We start from the raw sequence: 17611 nt of genomic DNA, 5'->3' as shown, positions 1-17611 counted from the left end.
CTGCATTGCCTGCTGCAATATGCCTAGGACAGTAACCATCCACTGAACATCATTCAGCGTGCAGTACTAGAGCTATACTGGATTCCTTTGTTCCTATCATTTAGTCTTTCCTCTAAGATTTCCCAAACACCTGTATGGACTACTACCCAAACTGCATTTTTGTGAGCTAAATAATCTGTTTTTCCTTCATAATTGTTAATTCCTTGCTAATTGTTAAATAGCTTTTGGGCAGATAATTGAGCTTTGCATTGCAGCATATTGAAAACTGAACCCACCTAATACACATCCTTTCCTAAATGACTAAGCTTCACATTTTGAGGAAAAATACAGTATTTGCAAGATGGAGCAGTAGTTTTTATTGCATCAGAGGATGCTTTCTCAAATGAAGAGTTGAGAAACACCAATAGATGGCCACACTCTTACCACGTCAGAGCACATTTCTCTAAGCATCAGCACGAAGGGATGAGCACTGCAGCCAAAATTCCATCAAGTTCCTGCACATGCTGTTTCTTAATAGCCATCCCCAGCCTGCTCCTTTTTTTTTGGACCCTACAAACTGCCCCTAGGGGATATCTAACCTTTCCATTGACTAGACAGAGGAGCTTAGAGTGGAATCCAGGGTGTTTGCTTGTGGCCCTTGAAGGTCTGGTTTCTCAGAGACAACAGAAGTAAGGGAATATTACACATATTCAAGTTGAAAGGCTGAAAAGAGTTTAACACAGTGAATAAACCCTACAAAACTCTACAAATAAGGCATTTCACACAATGCTCTTTCATAAACACCACAGACTGGATAGCACTGTTTGAAACTTTTTAATATTAAGGAGATTGAGGACATATAAAAAAATACTTTAAAAATTTGAATTCATAGGCATTATAAACAAAACATTACTAGTATTTATTACCAGCAAGTATATGTCACGTCATTATCATTTGAGTAATGAAATGTCAAATGTGCATCAAATGGCACTTTTAGATACACATTAAATGTGATCACCTCAGTGACAAGCGTTCTGGACAAAATACAATCCTGTAAAATCTGTTATACAGCACTTCTGTGAGATGCATGCAGTATACAAAACATTTCCAAGTAAGTTCTAGGTGTCTGCAATTTATATGAGGGGAAACCAAGATTTAGTCCTTCTGCCTCTTTTTCCCTTTAGGAGTTTTGGAAGTATGTTCGTTTTCTGCGTTTGGTTCCCAGAGTGCATTTTTTACAAATCTAGAAGCAGCTCCTTTATCAAGTTTGGATGCCTTTTTCTTGTCTGTTATTTCTTTGACCTTGTTCATGTATGTTCTTATTCTCTCCTAGGGAGAAAAAAAAAAAGGAAAAGTATTTCAAACCATTCTCCCAAAATTACTGCTAAAATGAATCAATGAGTAGAAGTTCTCCACACTGTACACTTCTAGAACTGTAATACCTGGAATAGCATTACTTAAATAAATACACCAGGCCCTTTGCAAACTTGAGACTTCCCTTTAGCATATTTTCCATCACAGGTACCTACCATACCATCTGCATGACACCCACCATAACAGGAACACAAAGTCCTACAGAGATGCAGACTCTGCATCTAATTTACAGAGAGATGGGAACTGTTCTTGCAAGCACAGTTAGAAAATAAAGTACTGAACTCAGTTTGGAGTTTGACCTACATAAAGATGAAAAAATAGTATTTAGGTATTTGACACATCTATGGATGAATTATACAGCCTGACTACTGTCCACAAAAAAAAAAAAATTTCAGCAAGTCCAAGCAAAGCTAAAAAAGCATCTTACACAAAATCAAAGATGGTACAAGCATTACACATGCAACTACCCAGAAGTCTAGGGGTTAAGTTCCTGAAATGGTCAAGGGGGCTTATCAAAAAATTTATTTAGGGCACCCTGATGAATTTGCAGCCATATCAGAAGTTCCTTGTATGGCCATAAATAACATACAGGGGATGTTTTCTTGGCATATCTTAGCCTACCAAGGTTATTTGGTGTTTATGGGGGTTTTTTTGACCAAACCATGATATGGATTCAGCCCCACAGAAGTATACCCTCCCAGCTTAACAATCTCATTTATACGCCTACTCATCCTCACCTGCTCCTGCAACAAAAAAAGAAAATTACTTTGAGAGGGTACTAAAAGCAGCTTTAAGATGGGAATTCCCCTCTGGTAAGTGCCTGCTTCTCTTCACTGACTAGAGAGTACACTTACAGTAACTCTGCAAAATATTTAACAATTTAGTTTACAGATTTCATGTCTACATATTTAGCCTAATATGGCCTTTAACTGTAGGGCCTTTGGGTGTTACTGTAATATAAACAACAGTGATATGTATATACACATATATGTAGCGCTCTACCTGATACTTGAATTATAAATGTGGATTAACAGAACACATGTGGATACTGCTAAAATAAATTTTGATATGCAACCCACACATTTCTCACACAGCCATTGCCACCTCTTTGAATATGGAACAAAAGTTACAAGACCTACACTACAGAACTGATTTTCAATTCCTCAGTGATCATTATAAGCAACTGTCAAAAAGTTGGCCACTCTTTCTGCATCAAAAACACAGCTTTAACAAGGAGGGCTTTACAGGGTCTGAAATCATGATCGGCCATAATATTTCTTTTGTGACTGAGATGGCTAATGAGAACAGATGGCAAACCTACATGTATTAACACGGGAAAAAGGAGATGGAAAATGTCAAGGTGACAAAAGAAATGAATTCTGATAGCTTGAGTGTGTTTTATTAATACAGCTTGAATACCTGTATGTACACAAGGAGAGCAATTCTAAAAACAAAACAATCATGACAGAACAGTCTTATTTTAAGTCCCTTTCCACATGAATGAGAACATTACAGTGCCTTTGGAAGGAAGGAATGTGCATTCATTCAACCTTGATACTTGCAAAAGGAAAAGAGATCTGAGTAACAATCTAGGCTATGAAAATATTCACTCTTTCTTCAGAGTTAAAACGGCAATTGTGAAGTAAAATACCAACACAAAATATCCACAGCATAGAGATAAAATTTTTTAGTATCACTAAATTAACACAATACTCAGACAATATATAATATTAGGAGGAACAAAAAACTGACAGAAAGCTCAGGAAATATTAACAGATGCATTTTTTAATATGATGCAGTCTAGACTACTGAAAACCTCACAAAATTAAAAATAGAAGTATTCTTGTTATTCAGGCTAGCTTTCCACATTTTTTAGTCCTATCCTCCATTCCACTGGTTATATAAGGATTACAATTAAGCTACCTATTTTACAATTGCCAAGTTAATATTTTCATTTATTCAGGAATTAAAATGGGTAGTGAGAAGTTTTGATTTCTGTTTCCTCTTCAGGCTAAATGATTCGGTTTTTTAAGTCAGAAGAATTTTCAAGATAACTGGCCTTCTATACTGTAGTCACGCATCTAAATGGAATATAAAGACAAAACTAAAGATTTATTATAGGTCGTAAATATGTCACTAATGCAGAATTACTGGACAATACACATACAACTGGTGCCAAAAAAGCTTTTAGCTTTGTTGCTGAACTGGATTCTTTACTGCTGAGAAAATGAATTAATGGAGGGCTTGGAAGGGAAAGGGGGGCTCTTTCCCGTCTTCGCTAGTAAATCAACCACACTGTACTTTTAGAGTCATACAAAAGTAAGAAAAGGCAGCCTCAGAGATTAACATGATTCCAAGTATTTATAAGAAAAAAATACCATACTGGAAGTTATAAATTATTATCAGGCATGTAACATTTTTCCATTTAACAGATACAAGTGAAAAGCTGCTCTGTACAGAATCCAATTCTCAACCAAAGGTGGAAAAAAAAGAAAAGAAGAAAAGATAAGAGGATATCATTCATCATCCTCTTCTAATTTCAGCAGACTCTACAACTTTACTTAAAACAGTACTGTTTAAAAGTAAAAAAAATTACTTTCTTAATTTAGAGAGCCCAGCAGGGCATACAGTTATATAACAGCATGTAGCATATGCATGCTATTATGGCAATGTATCAATTTTAAATGTAGATATAAGCATTTTTTAAATTCTCTTTGGGCTAACCATCCTGAACAAGTAGGATGCATGCAGCATAAGCAACTCACCAGTTCTTGTTTCACTGGATGTTCCTTTGGATTGATTCCCTGGGTAGCCAAGTATACTACAAGAAAAAAACATTTCTTTGAAACTGAAGGCTATCTGTGACTGAGGACCCTATCAAACAGTCACATAGGAAAACCCCAGTTTCCACAAAAAATCATTAATAAGAATTGTTAACTGCGTTGTTAAGTATCTGACAAACTACTATTATCAAATATTGCAGCTAAAACACCCCCAAACAACTAAAATGGTTAAACTTTCTGTCCTTTAAAGGACAGAAAAGGTTGCCACAAAGAAACCAGAAAGATCTTCGTGCATGTACAAAATTAGCTTTTCTAAATACAGATTTTTGGTTTGGAGTTTCAACGTCATTTACCCTAGGGATGGCAATAACGTGAGTCCTCAGGGTAATTACAAGTTTTTAATTATTTGGCTTTGAAATATGATTATTTAATGTTTGCAGCTGTCTAGGTGTTCAAATGGTAATCATAAATACTACATTTTCCTTCTACCACATACTTACCCCAGAACATTGAATTTAATGTGTACACTGAAACCAAATCCAGCTTTGCTTGCTCAAGAGGATCTAACTAGAATGAAAAAAAAAGCACCACATTTGAAGATTTTTAAGCAAAATATGCATAGATTGTAGTAATGTGCATATTTTATAACTGTGAATGTATTAATAAAAAAATACATACTGAAGGAGCACATTTTTGCGTCACAAATTCACTGAGACTATGTTTATGCCTTATTTCCATGCCATCACAGAACCATTCATTCTCTCCTCTCTGAGTACTCATGTAATTCTCCCAGTTTGAAGTTAAATGCCCCAGTCCCATACAACCAAAAAAGCACAATCCCTTAGCATGTAGCACTTGGACTACTGTTCCCATAGTCAGAAATAAGCCCCTGTTTTTCCACAGAAACTTAATTCAAAATAGTTGTTGCTATCAATGGAAGGAAAAAAAAAGTTTAAAGTTGCTGAAACTCAAACGTCAATATACAGTCAATGAATGTTAACACTGCACACGACAGACTGTGTGTTCAATGCATACTGGAATACTTAAGGATGTAAAGCAAAGGAAGAATAAAGGTAATGAAGGGTTGGGTTTCTTTCCCTTGACTGTCAAAGTCAATTTATTATTTTAGTCCTACATGACTTCCAGAAACTCTGATAACATAATTGTACAGCTCACTAGTTCTAACATGGATACTGTCAAAAGATCTGTGTTGTCAAGACTGTTTTCTTCATAATTTATTTGTGTAAGAAATCCTCACAGGATAAAGAAGCTCCCTCATGTGCTGGCTTTTTCTTGCCCTACAGAAAGAAACTACACATTATGCTTTAAATGTTACAAGACAGAAATGCTTACATTAAATTCTCAGGTACTACCTTGCTCTGCTAAAAAGCTACATTTTGCAGACTTATGCTTCTAACACAGCTAGAGGAGACAGCTCAGGCTCTGCAAGTCTAGACTTCTGGAACCACATCAATTCTCACTTCTGCCAGTTCACCTTCACATCCTGCTGGGTACACCATTCCATTCAGTTTGTTGTGAAGCAGCCTCAGTCAAAAACATGAATGACCTCTCTATTATGGAAAAGCATGCTAAAGAAGGTCAGGAATAAGACAGAATATCCTCAACCTAAATGACTCACTGGTAAGATTATCACTTATCAGCTTGGAAGAGCATGTGTTTCATTGTTTAGCTTGTAAGACCATCTGGGTATCTTAGAAATGTAAGAATTTAACAGTAGGTGTCAAGCGTAGGAAGTGTCGTATTTGTTATTTCTCAGTGCAGTGGTTGGCCTAACAGACCCTTTTATTTCAGTTCAGGCTCTCAAGTATTTTAATAACAAAAAGGTTTTTAAAAGGAAGATAACTTACCTTTTGCAAAAGCTCGCTCCTAGAAACCGACATCATTGTCTTCAGCATCTCATCTACAGAACCAAGAGACTTTTCAAATGCTGCGAGATAATCATGAATTTCAGTGGGGTATTCTTCCATGTTATTATCATCTTCTGACATTTCCATCTGGAAAGTGGAAACAAAACTAATAATCCTTTTCATTAAGTACCTACAGAGTCAAAAGACTGTAATTTACAACACAAAGCATTAGCATTCATTCATTAAACATTGCAAGAAATGCCTACATGTGAAGAGTCCTAGCAGGTAATGTCAGCAGCAACACAGTTAAAGGTCCTGTAAATTCCAGGGATATCTCCTGTGCAAAATGGCATGAAGGAGCATTACAAATAGTGCCTATTCTTGCAACAGTCCCAAAGCAGTATTTAGCTTTCATGATCTGTGATAGAAAGAAATTATTTGCATGTTTAAAAGAAGTGCTCTATAAATCACACTATATTAAAGAGCTACACCAAGCAGCAGGAGGGACATCAGGAAAAACAAAAACAAAACTAACTAACCAAAAAAACCAAGCCACAAACCAAACCAATGGGGATATGGCTTCAGTCTGTCCTAGGAAGTCATTACTTCAACACCAGCTACGTCATGGTCAGTTCATTTAGGAGTAGGTCCAAAAAATTCTTCTTGTGAACCCTGTATCCAGTTTTCTGAAGTCCCTATGGGGTATTATAATCCCCGATACAACTCTACCTGTAACAAAGCTGAGTTGATTTGGGGATTTCAGAATACTCCGGCAATCTTGTCAACACATCAGTGCACAGTAATTGGGAAATAAGATGTGAAAAATCCCAAAGCACCCCTTTTTTCTTCCCAGAATTTATAGTACCATGGTATGGCTACTGCCAAGCCATCTGGCTGCTGGTTTATAATCGATATCTTTAATTCCTCTCAAATCATAAATCATGTATTATCTTGGAGAGTTAATGTTACTTTGAGCTATGTTATTTTCTACAACTTCTACTTAGCAACAACTTTTCAAATGTTTTAAGGTAAGAAGAGAAGAAATATGTAATTTTCCTGCCTATTTGTTGAGCTGATCAAGAACAGTGGGAGCACCTGGATCACTGCAAACTTTTCTTCTTAGAATCACTGTGATAATCCCACTCTCCAGATGCTGAGTACAGAGGGAGGGAACAGAAACTGGAGAGACTGCACTTTATCTATGAACATTAAGCCACACAGTGCAAACAGCAAACAGCTGTCACATCACTGGAGTTTGTTTTAGATAATGATTTGATCTTTCCCTTACCCTGGCAAGAGCATGGCATGTGTGAGAGAAGTTTCTTTTTATTTATATTGTCTCTCGGAGGTCAAAAACGAAGAAGATTGGGAGGAAAAACTGTGTGGAGCTACTCAAGCTTGTTTGCAACTCCAGTTTTAACTGCACCAGTGTGATTCCAGAAATATGATCACCCAGTTAACAAGCCCAGTTTCACTGCTATTGTTTGCATAGTTAAGAATTATAATCCTACTCAGCTGCATGACTGCTCATCCTTGTCAGAGCTGGTTTTCACACTGAGTAGAGAATCACAATGCCAACCATGCTAAAGGTCCCCTCCCCTACCCCAGCATGTAACCCACACACCACACACGTAAGTATTACTTCCATCAGCTACAGCAGACCTAAGCAAGAAAGCTGAGCTGGATCCATAAGATGCTGCCCACAGAAAGGCAAAAAATTGATTCAATTATTTCTGCCGCTCACAATAACACTGTTTGTGTTTCGTTCTATCCTCCTAGCCACCTGCTTTATAATCTGCCATGTTAGGTAGACTAAAAGGGTTCAGAAACAATGTTTGTTGTTAACTTTTAGTCATATAATACAGCATTAAAAACCCTTCAAAGCTACAAAAGATTTTCCCAATCGTTAATACAGTTAAGTTTGGTTAGAAGGTGTCTGTCAATACTTGTTCCCTACACTTACACATTGTAGTGGTTTTGGTCCAAAATACTCATTACTTACTTATTTACCTTCTGTGAGATAAGAATTAGGAGAAAGCAAAACAGGCACAAAACTTAAAAGAATATAAAGAAGTTTATTAACAGACCTAAAAGAAAGGGAAAAAAAAATCAGACCACACCTTCCAAACACTTCTCCTCCCCCCACCTTTCCCCCTTCTCCCACTGACAGTGTAAACAGACAACCCTTGAGATTTTCAGTCAGTTTACCACTTCTATGATAACCTTTTTCAGTTCACTTAGGGAGAGGAGTCTCTCCTGCTCATGCTATGGAGACATCTCCACAAGAAGTTCTCTCATGGCTTCAGTATCGCAAGACAGCCACCCGGGTTGGTTCTCTGCTCATATGTGAGAGCCTCTTCCCCAACTTACAGCTGTTCCCACAACTGCTTTCGAGGGTCCAATCTTGAGCTACTGGGGTACCATTTTAAGGTTGACCTGTTCAAAAACAAAAGTTCTCTTCACCCATCTCTGGGAGCATCTAGATCTCTAGAAATAGAGGCCCTCCCCCTTCCCTGGGAGAAAAAGGGTCCTCATCATCTTCATCTCTAGGACTATCTCTGGGAGCATCTCTAGGAACAGAGGTCTGTCTCCTTCCAATTTGGAGGAAGAGTCCTCATCAATTCTATCTCTCCCTGCTCAAACTTCTCATCAAATTACAGCTGCTTCAGCATTTGCTTATTCCAGCACAGGTGCCTTTGCTCATAATTGCAGTTCGAATGCTCCACCCCCCATGCTTTCATGAAATTACAATGGGTACTCTGCTATATCATAGTCCATCACCACCATAGCTTTACAACAGAGTTTCAGTTCCTAAGCATCTCCTCTTTCTCCTCCCTCAGGGTTTCAGCTCTTCTTTCTTTACTTAATGTCTGCAAGCTTCATCTGTTCTGGTGATGCCTTTTCCTGGTCTTAAAATCAAGAGGCATACACGGTTAGAAGGGGAAAAGGGATTTTACCTTGGTATTTATTTTAAGGATCCTTAGGTGTACACGTCCAGGTCATATGCATTGAGATGCACCCTGCCGAATCTATCTCTGTGTCCGTGTCTCTCTTCTCCTCCCCCCCCAACATTGGGTATAACATTATAGGCTTTACTAATTAGCATATCTATCAAAGATTCCCCAATGAGAGGCTCAAGTGAGCCCCCCCTCCCCAAGGAACCTTCCCCTGGATGGTTCTATCTTGGTTTACAGAATATGTTCTGGAGAGGACCTTGGGGTCTGGGGCGCACTGATCCCTAGCTACGAAGCTTCTAAAATGTTTAGTCTCTTAGCTTGACAAACAAGTCCAAGAATGTAGGCAAAAAGCACTAGGAATACAGAAGTTGTAAAAAGGTATAACAGGGGTATAAAAGAAAAGGCAAAAAATCTTCATGGCATCACTGGAGGAAACTTACAGTACTAAAAGGGTTAATCTCACCCGGCCCCGCAGCTGGAATTCACTTATTGCTGTTGGTCACATGATCTTTGCCGGGCAGCGGGGCAGCTTCAGCTGAATCTTGGCCGCACTGGAGAGGGGGGAGTGCGGAGCCGGGCCGGGCCGCCTGCACGTAACAGGGCTGTGGGGGGGCTGTGGATGGAACAGGGCCACACGACTCCACGATGGCTGTGTGCTGGCCAGGCCCGGCCGAGCAGGCCCCGGGCTGAATGGGCCCAGCCCAGTTACCTGTCCCAAGGCTGGAAGCAAGAGAGGCAAGAGAGTTTTCCCGGGGTCTGTCCATTCTTAAATGTGGACCACAGAGGAGGTCAAAATTTTTAAGTGGCTTAAAAAGTTGTCCATATTCAAACTAGCCAGTTGATAGGTTTTGTCAGGTCATAAAGGAGCTGTAAGCACCTCTTTGCAAGAAAATCACTTCCGGAGCTATGCTAACCCATGACACACATACAAGGAGAGAGGTAATCCAGTTCAACAATCACCTACAGATCTTACCATCACTGCAGTACTAAAATTACTATGGTCTTGATTTGACGGGCAGGCACGAACATACTGATAAATTCCAACTTTTCTCTCTCCCTTAATCAGTGTATTCAGCACCAGCAAGAATAAAAAAAAAGAACTAACAAAAGCCTGTAGCAAGTATCTGTTACCAAAATTAACTGGAGCTGTTTTACAACTGTTGCAAGGATAAACAGTCACATATTTGATACTCTTTTCAGTATACCAAGCTAGACTTAAGGAATAAAACAGAAGAAGAATAGGAATAAAGAAGGAAAAGAACAAGTACAGTACAAAATACATTTTGCTATGATTGCTGTCTCATAAACCAGAAAAAATGATGTCTGACCTCATATCACAGAGTATTTACTTGACACTATTAGCACGGAAAGGGAAAAATGTGCATCAGTGTCTTGGTTTGAAAGACAGGTGTCTGCCAAGGAAGGTGGGAGCCTTCCTTGGAATGGAAAAATATTACCCCCCTTCCCTCCGAATTATTATAACTTTGAAATTAAGGGGCTTTCAGGCAAAGATATGGGAAAAGGAATAACAGTTCTCTACTAGTATGCGTATGTATAACAAGCCAACCAAACAACGACAGCAGCAACAACAAACAGAACAGAAACCCAGCACCAGCCTCTCTCGGCCACAGGCCCTTTCCCCTTCGGTGCAGTTCCGCTCACAGCCGGCAGGGGCGCTGGTGGCTCCCGGCCAGGCAGGGCGGGTGCGATGATTCCCCCGCGCCTGCAGGGGGCGCTGTGGCACGAGCTCGGCCGCATCTCCCTCACGGGGGTAATGGTGGATGGGGTGAATGGTGAAATGGGCTGTGGCAGGAACCTCAGAGCAGCGGCTGGGATGGCAGAGGCAAGCAGCTCCTGGGGTGGCAAACAAAATGTAACAGAAAATTCTGCAGCCTTAGCAAGAGCTGCAGGGGTCGGCGGACATGGGGTGTTGGGTTAGGGTGTAGCGAAAAAGCCCGAGGCAGCAGCAGAAAGCAGCAGAGCTCGATAGCGGCAGCCAGGCTTCTCCCTGGCAGCTGCTGCAGCAGCCGGGGAGATGGGCCCTCCAGAAGGGCGAGGGGGTCAGGATCCCACGTTTTTCCCTGAGGCACCCGAGTAGATGGTGAGGGTCCTTTCCAGTACGATCAGGTGTTGATAAGGTCCCAGTTCAATGGGTGCTCTTACAAGCAAAGGCTCACCCACGGTAGGAGAAACAGTGGGAGGACAACAGCTCTGTAGAGGCAGTGAATCCTCCGGGCAGTGACCGCAGACCAGCTGTCCCTCCTCCGATCCCGAGAGCAAGACAGAGCTCCGGGCTAAGGCCCAGTACCTCACCCCCCAGCCAAAATCTCGAGGTATCTCTGCCCTTCCCAAGAGAAAGCCTCTCAGGTAAGAGAGTAGCCATCTGCACCCTTCCCTCACTGTGGCCATTTCTTTTGTCTCTCGTAAGTACCAGTTGTTATTGTCTCTTAGCAACAAATGGGACAAAATTCCATGAGAGAAAGAAAAAAAATAAAACAAAATATCTTAACCTCCAACACTTGGACTTCAATGGAACAAGGATGCCCTTTAACCTGTGTACAGAACCTTCACTGATAAGTCTGCTGCTTCTGCCTGGGGAGCAGGAAATTATTAAACTTGTGTTTTCTGTTCACTTCAACAGGAACTAGCAAGTTCCTACTCCTGCTGTGTAGGGACCTCTCTCTTTTCATTACACTGTTGTTTCAGCATAATTAATCTCCAAGCAGGATATGTCACAATGTTGGCACATGCCAACAATAAGGCAGCAGTCAACAGCCTAAAATAATTTTGGTAACATTAACAACAAGGGCAAACTACATTAGAAAACGTGTACTACAGAAACTCCACAAAATTGTTTCTGCGAAAATCAACACATGGGTTATGTACTCACACCTGCAGAATGACAAAGCCAAAGACAGGAGGAACTCCATGACACTGTAAACATACCCAAAAACTATACTGCCCTCAATAGTTATGTTTCAGTTATTAAACAACAAACAAAATTTTTCTCAAAGTTCTTCAAGTGTTTCTTATTGTATTTTGAACAAGCAAAAACTTAAGTCAGTCCCTGAAGACAATGTTTATTAGACAGGTTTTCTGATTTGAATTTACTGACTTTCAACCAGATTTTATTTGGCACTGAGTTCTCACTTTAAAAATTAATGATAGTAGAAATATTAAGATAAGAGAAGTAATGAAAAATTCTTGCTAGGTAAGTATGTGAACAATGAGAAATTCTAAAGGAAATTAGACAGAATTTTCATTATCAAGAAATAACACCTATGATGCACAACACATAACCTGTGGTTGTGTTGCAATGGTAACACTTTAAAAGGTCTTTAATTTTGAAAATGCAAAGAAAAGTTCATAACCCATAAACATAAAATACAAAAGAAATGGACTACTTTGATTAAGGACACTGAGGCAAAAAAACTGTGATGAAAAATGTTGTATGACTTCATAACACCAACTTACCAGAAACAATGTCCCTTTTAACCGTGAGCTGCCATGTAGTTTTTGGAAAAAACATAAGAATATGTATTTGAGGAAGAAAAGGACTTCAGATTGCAAAAGTAAACCATTTTCATGAGAAAATTTATGCATTGCATTTAGGTCTATTTAAAAAATGTTTATGAATTTCCACAGGTGGAAAATCTCTGAATATTCTGAAATTTCTGAAAAAATTCTGAATAAATTGTCACTTATTCAGAAAGATGGCTATATTTATGAAAACTTCTGCTTAGAAAACAAGAAACACCTTCTTTTCTTTGCAGTCAACATATCAATATACTATAAAGCAGAGTATGTAATACGAAGTGCAAAAAGGGAGGGAACTATCAGACATTATTAATGAACCACAGAAAAGACACAAATATGAAAAGGAGAAAGAGAAAATATGTCATCTTCTGCAGATTCTATAAAAACAACTACACAGGTGACAATCAAAACAGTTTGCTGTAGTGTTAACAGGGCTATTGATCTAAGATACAAACAAGTTAAATGCCATATTAAGGTATTTTAAATAATAACAAAATACAGATGGTTGTGCACAATACTACTGGCAAAATTATCTATATTTATCTTCCAGGAGAACGAAGAGAAGAACTACAGACCCCTTTTAAGAAAAGCACACCCAGGAAAAAGAGAAACTGCAGTCAATTTGCAGCTGGCTTTTATGGATAATCTTTTAATATATCCAGAGTTGCTAGAAAGCAACTGCCAGCTGGCTTAAAAAGCAAAACCAAACTTCCTTTCCTGCTCAACCCCCTCCCCACCCCCAGCAAAACCCTGACATACTGAAAGATACAAACTCTAATTCGGCCATAAGTACCTCTATGAGAGATTCTGCTGAAGATACATTGTGAAAGTAGTGGAAGCTACATGTATCTGTCAGCATGGCAATGGGAAACCACTAAAGACAGAAATGAAAAATGTTCAGCGTTAGCATCATGCACATGGTTTTCAACTGGAATTAAAACTGCAAGTTCAGGATAAAAACGGTGTATTTAAAATATTTTGTAATGTGCAAACAAAAGACAAAAAGTAATTTAGCATTCTGCTAAATACTGCAATTCATGCTTCATGTTAATTCTTATGTATTCCTTAAGCACTAAAAGGCCTTTTCTTCATACTTGGGTCAGATCTTTTATTTTTTCAGATTATTCACCTAACAAAAATCAGATTAGGTAGTCAGATTATTTCTTCTTTTCATGGATATTTACAGACTGCATAGAGAAAAAAACAAACTAGAGAAAACCAAAACAAACCCAAAACCTTCTGGTCAGGACACATAAAACTGCTCTCAAATTCAAAATAAACACATGAACAACATCAATATGACAAACCATCTCTGTCAGCTCCTGAAAACTGGCACTGTCCTCCCTCTTCTGAGTTCTGACTCACAACCTGCAGTGAACGTAGTTGATATGCAACTGCAGCAAAGTGTCCCTTCTGCTCTAACACTGTAGTTCACTGCTGTGGCTGTAGGGCAATAGAACAACCAGCATCCTAAGTTTAAAGCTACCCACGATCACGATTAAGTTCTTTGGCCACAAACCTCTTTAGGCCAGAGAAATCCATGTTTGCAAAGTTCTGAGTAAAAAAGGCTCTAATCTGTGACAGACACGCATTACTGCTGATAATAAATAATTACTTGCCCACTAGTCATCACTGTGTCCACAGGCCTGCTTTGCTCCTAATGCCTTTCAAACCTGCTCAGGGCAGCTGGAGAGCAAATCTAGTACAATTAGAGCACTCTTGCAACGCCAACTCACAATCTTGTTTGCAAGAAAGATTTCCACTGCAAAAGTAAAAAAGCCTACAATGAAATATCAAGTATACACCAGCAGGCTTATCTTGATCCCCTTAAAAATACCCCAACTCAACCCACGGTAGTTAAGCATGGCATAATTTGCATGGCATAATATATTACAAATGGGAAAGAGCCAAGAAATCCCTGCCTTCAAAGCCAGACTCCAGCCACCACAAAAGCCTGCACAGAGCCATCCTACAAAACAGCTCACAGCCATCAGTCTCTTGCTGATGCCACTGAGTCACCTGAGCTTCAAAGGACTTGCAAAGTTTATTCTCATCTGTCTTAAAAGGAGATTAAAATTTAAAGGGAGAGAAAATATTATAGGCTCATTTACACTTCAGCCAGTGGTGGGTATCACATGAGAAAACAGTTATCTCAGCTTGGATTAAACAACCCTCATTCACCACAGCCTCATCTATATCCACTGATGTAAACCTTCAACTCCATCTGCACAATTCATAAAACACTTTTACTCTCTGTAATCAACTGTCCCAAATTCCACATCTTTGATGATGCAGTGGTTTCCTCTTCTGAACAAATCCAATATAAGCGGGCTCTTGTTCAGCTCCAACCCATCAGTACACCCAGCATAAGTACAATAATAAAAACAGCTTTCTTCAGGTATGTGCAGAACACTTCTTCGTGAGAGGTTTTCATAAAAGCTCCCACACCCAGATATGCTGCCACACTTCAGTCCAAGTTCACTCTAAAGTGATACTAAATGTGTGTCTTTAAACTGGTCTTTAAAACATATTCTTTTGTTTGCACTGAACTTACCAGGAACTTCTTGTACAGCAAAAGACTGTCTCCTTGGACAAACCAGTTTACATACAGTGGGGACAAAAATCAGTACTGAATACTTCTGTCTCACCAAATTTGCAGCAAACAGGAAATTACCTGCCTGCAGTCTGCACCTCCTGTATACTGTAAACTATGTAGTTTACTACTAAAACCTGCTGCCACTCTCCACTGGTATCAGCACCATGAATATCCAGAATTAAAGCCAAGAGGTTTTTTCAATCCTTTTAAACTGCTGACCTCGTTTCCTTTAGCCACTAGTTCCATAATACATGAAAAAGCCCTTCCTATTTTACCAGAATGCAATTTTCTGTATTTGCAATTAATGCAGTGCCTCTCTGTACCATTTTGAACAACTCAAATGTATTTTTGGCTGGTTTTTTATTTGGCTGTGCTAGCTGTTATTTTTATTTGGCTGTACACTATTAGAAGAATGTTTACCCATTTTTTGGTTGAATATAATGCAGTAACTGTGGGATGTGTGTGCTCTTAGCATCAATTTCACTGATGTGGGAAAAAACATCTACCTGGAGCTATGGTGGCCAATCCATTCCAGTGTACTGTTTATTTATTTAGAGGAAAAGCAGACCCCAGATGAAAAAACAATGCTAAAGGTCTTAAGCCACTTCAAAGAGAAAGACACTTATCAGAAAGGTTTGTCTGACTTGTGCACTGCTTTTCTGATATGAAGCCTGACAATTCTACCAATTGCTTTCAAGTTTCTCACACTCTGGAGAAGAACCTTGAGTTGAGTGTTTTCTCATTTCTTTAGCAAGGGTCATACTGCCACAGGATTAGCAATATCCAGGTATTTTAGATTTGAAGTGTTCTTTTATACTTTTACAACCAAGAAATACGCCAGGCACCTTTCAATGTTGGTTTTAAAATCCAGTTCTTCCATTTTTGTTTGTCTCAAAAATGAGGCCTTTTAACTGGCATAATTTAAAGTCTAATTTGCAAGTCAAAGTCCATTCCACTTTGCTGGCAGCAACTAAGCTTGCGGTCAGAAAGCTGTGACAAAGCATAAGGAAGGGGGGCATTTTTACCTTTGCAGCAACATGAGAGATACACAGGTTTCATTACAAGGTACTCATAACTTTAAGTACCACCTGCCTTTCTATTAGGTTCTGTGGAACTGTTTTATCCATGGCCTGTATATGCACACTGTACCCTCTCTTTGAAAAACTTTGCCAGGTTCTCAAGGCTCCTCAAGCTGCAACACTATTTTGCTAATTTTAAGCAGGGATGTAATCGTTTACTGCCTACCGAACATCCATCCTCAAAAAAAAAATGCCAAGAAAAGCCTAAAGCCCATGGTCTCTTTTTCACAGGTACGTAAGCAAGCTGTAAACATGTCATACATTAAACATCCAAGGCCAGGCTGGATGGAGCTCTCAGCAACCTCTAAGGAAGCTCTAAGCAACCTAAGCCTAGTGGAAGGCGTCCCTGTCCATGGGGGGGGGGGGGGGGGGGCTGGAACGACATGATCTCTAAAATCCCTTCCAACCCAAACCACGCTGTGATTCCATAAACCGCGTTTATTATGCTCACTAACAACACCAGCAGCGCGCACAACTCGTGCACAGCGGCCCTGCCTCCCGAGAACGCACCTCCCCGTTTCCCAAGGCCTCGGGAAAGCCCTAAAGCCACAGGAAGCTCCCGGGGTACACACGGGGGGTGGCCGCTCTTACCTGCGGGCAGGCGGTCGAGCCCCGCGTGCGGCTCCCGGGCACAGCGACAACGGGGCGGGACCTGCGCCCGCGACCGGCGGTGACGTCACGGGCGGGCCGGAGCGGGATGCGGAAGCGGGGCCTGGCGAACCGGCCTTGAGGGGAAGAGATTCTTCCGATCTCGTAAACGCGCTTGGTGGGAAAGGAGCCAGTCAACAGGGTCCGCAAACAACCAGAAGATTTGATTAGGAAATCATACACTTGGCATAGAAGCTGGTGTAAGTTAGTCCCTGACACGCACTACAAGCACACGGCAGTGGGTTTTGCTTAAAGGGGGAGGGGGAAAGGGAGAAGAGAAAGGAAGAGATGAATTAAAGGGGGGAAGAGAGAGAAAAAGAGAGAGAGAGAGAGAGAAAAAGAAAGAGGAAAAAAAAAAAAAGAAGAAGAAAGGAAAGAAAGGAAGAAGAAAGAGAGGAAAGAAAAAAAGAAATCCAGCTGATGTGGTGTCCAGGGCAGGGATACCTTTTTATGGAGAGGTTTCCCTGCCCTGAAGACTCGTTTTCTCTCTTCCTGTGCAAATTAGTTCTCATGCAATGTTCTTTCATGAGTCTTGAGTGGTCTTGATCCTCCCTACAGCCCATGCCCACTTCTTGGCCTCATTCCTGCACTTGCACTGTGGTGCATTGTGCCTGTCTCCAAGAACTTAGCAAGCATGTTTGTCTGAGAAAAGCCGTGCCCTGCCTCTTCATGGCCCCTTGCTCCAGTCGCAACTTGATCTTTCTCACAGCATGTTAATACCAACAGTCCGTTGTCATTACTAAGAATTCTTGTCTGATGGGATTCTTACCTGATTAGTTGGGTCCACAGC

The 17611-nt window shown here is 40.2% G+C and overlaps 1 protein-coding gene across 2 annotated transcripts; it reads right to left on the bottom strand.

Annotated features, from left to right (window-relative positions):
• Window positions 1-877: 877 nt before the first annotated feature.
• C1D (C1D nuclear receptor corepressor) lies at window positions 878-16869 on the bottom strand. 2 transcript variants are annotated; one of them, XM_039569570.1, is made up of 5 exons: window positions 16765-16869; window positions 6005-6151; window positions 4637-4703; window positions 4119-4174; window positions 878-1308 (listed from the first exon to the last, which is right to left on the bottom strand). In XM_039569570.1, exons 2-5 carry the CDS (start codon window positions 6149-6151, stop codon window positions 1135-1137), a joined length of 444 nt encoding a protein of 147 aa, XP_039425504.1. In that variant the 5' UTR covers window positions 16765-16869; the 3' UTR covers window positions 878-1134. The 2 variants fall into 2 exon arrangements, with proteins under 2 accessions (XP_039425504.1, XP_039425505.1); XM_039569571.1 differs by having other exon boundaries at window positions 6005-6170; window positions 16765-16845.
• Window positions 16870-17611: the final 742 nt, after the last annotated feature.

This window comes from Corvus cornix, chromosome 3 (assembly GCF_000738735.6).
Source record: "Corvus cornix cornix isolate S_Up_H32 chromosome 3, ASM73873v5, whole genome shotgun sequence".
NCBI lineage: Eukaryota > Metazoa > Chordata > Aves > Passeriformes > Corvidae > Corvus > Corvus cornix.
The sequence above is the reverse complement of the archived record's forward strand: the minus strand, read 5'-3'. Positions and strand labels throughout refer to the sequence as shown.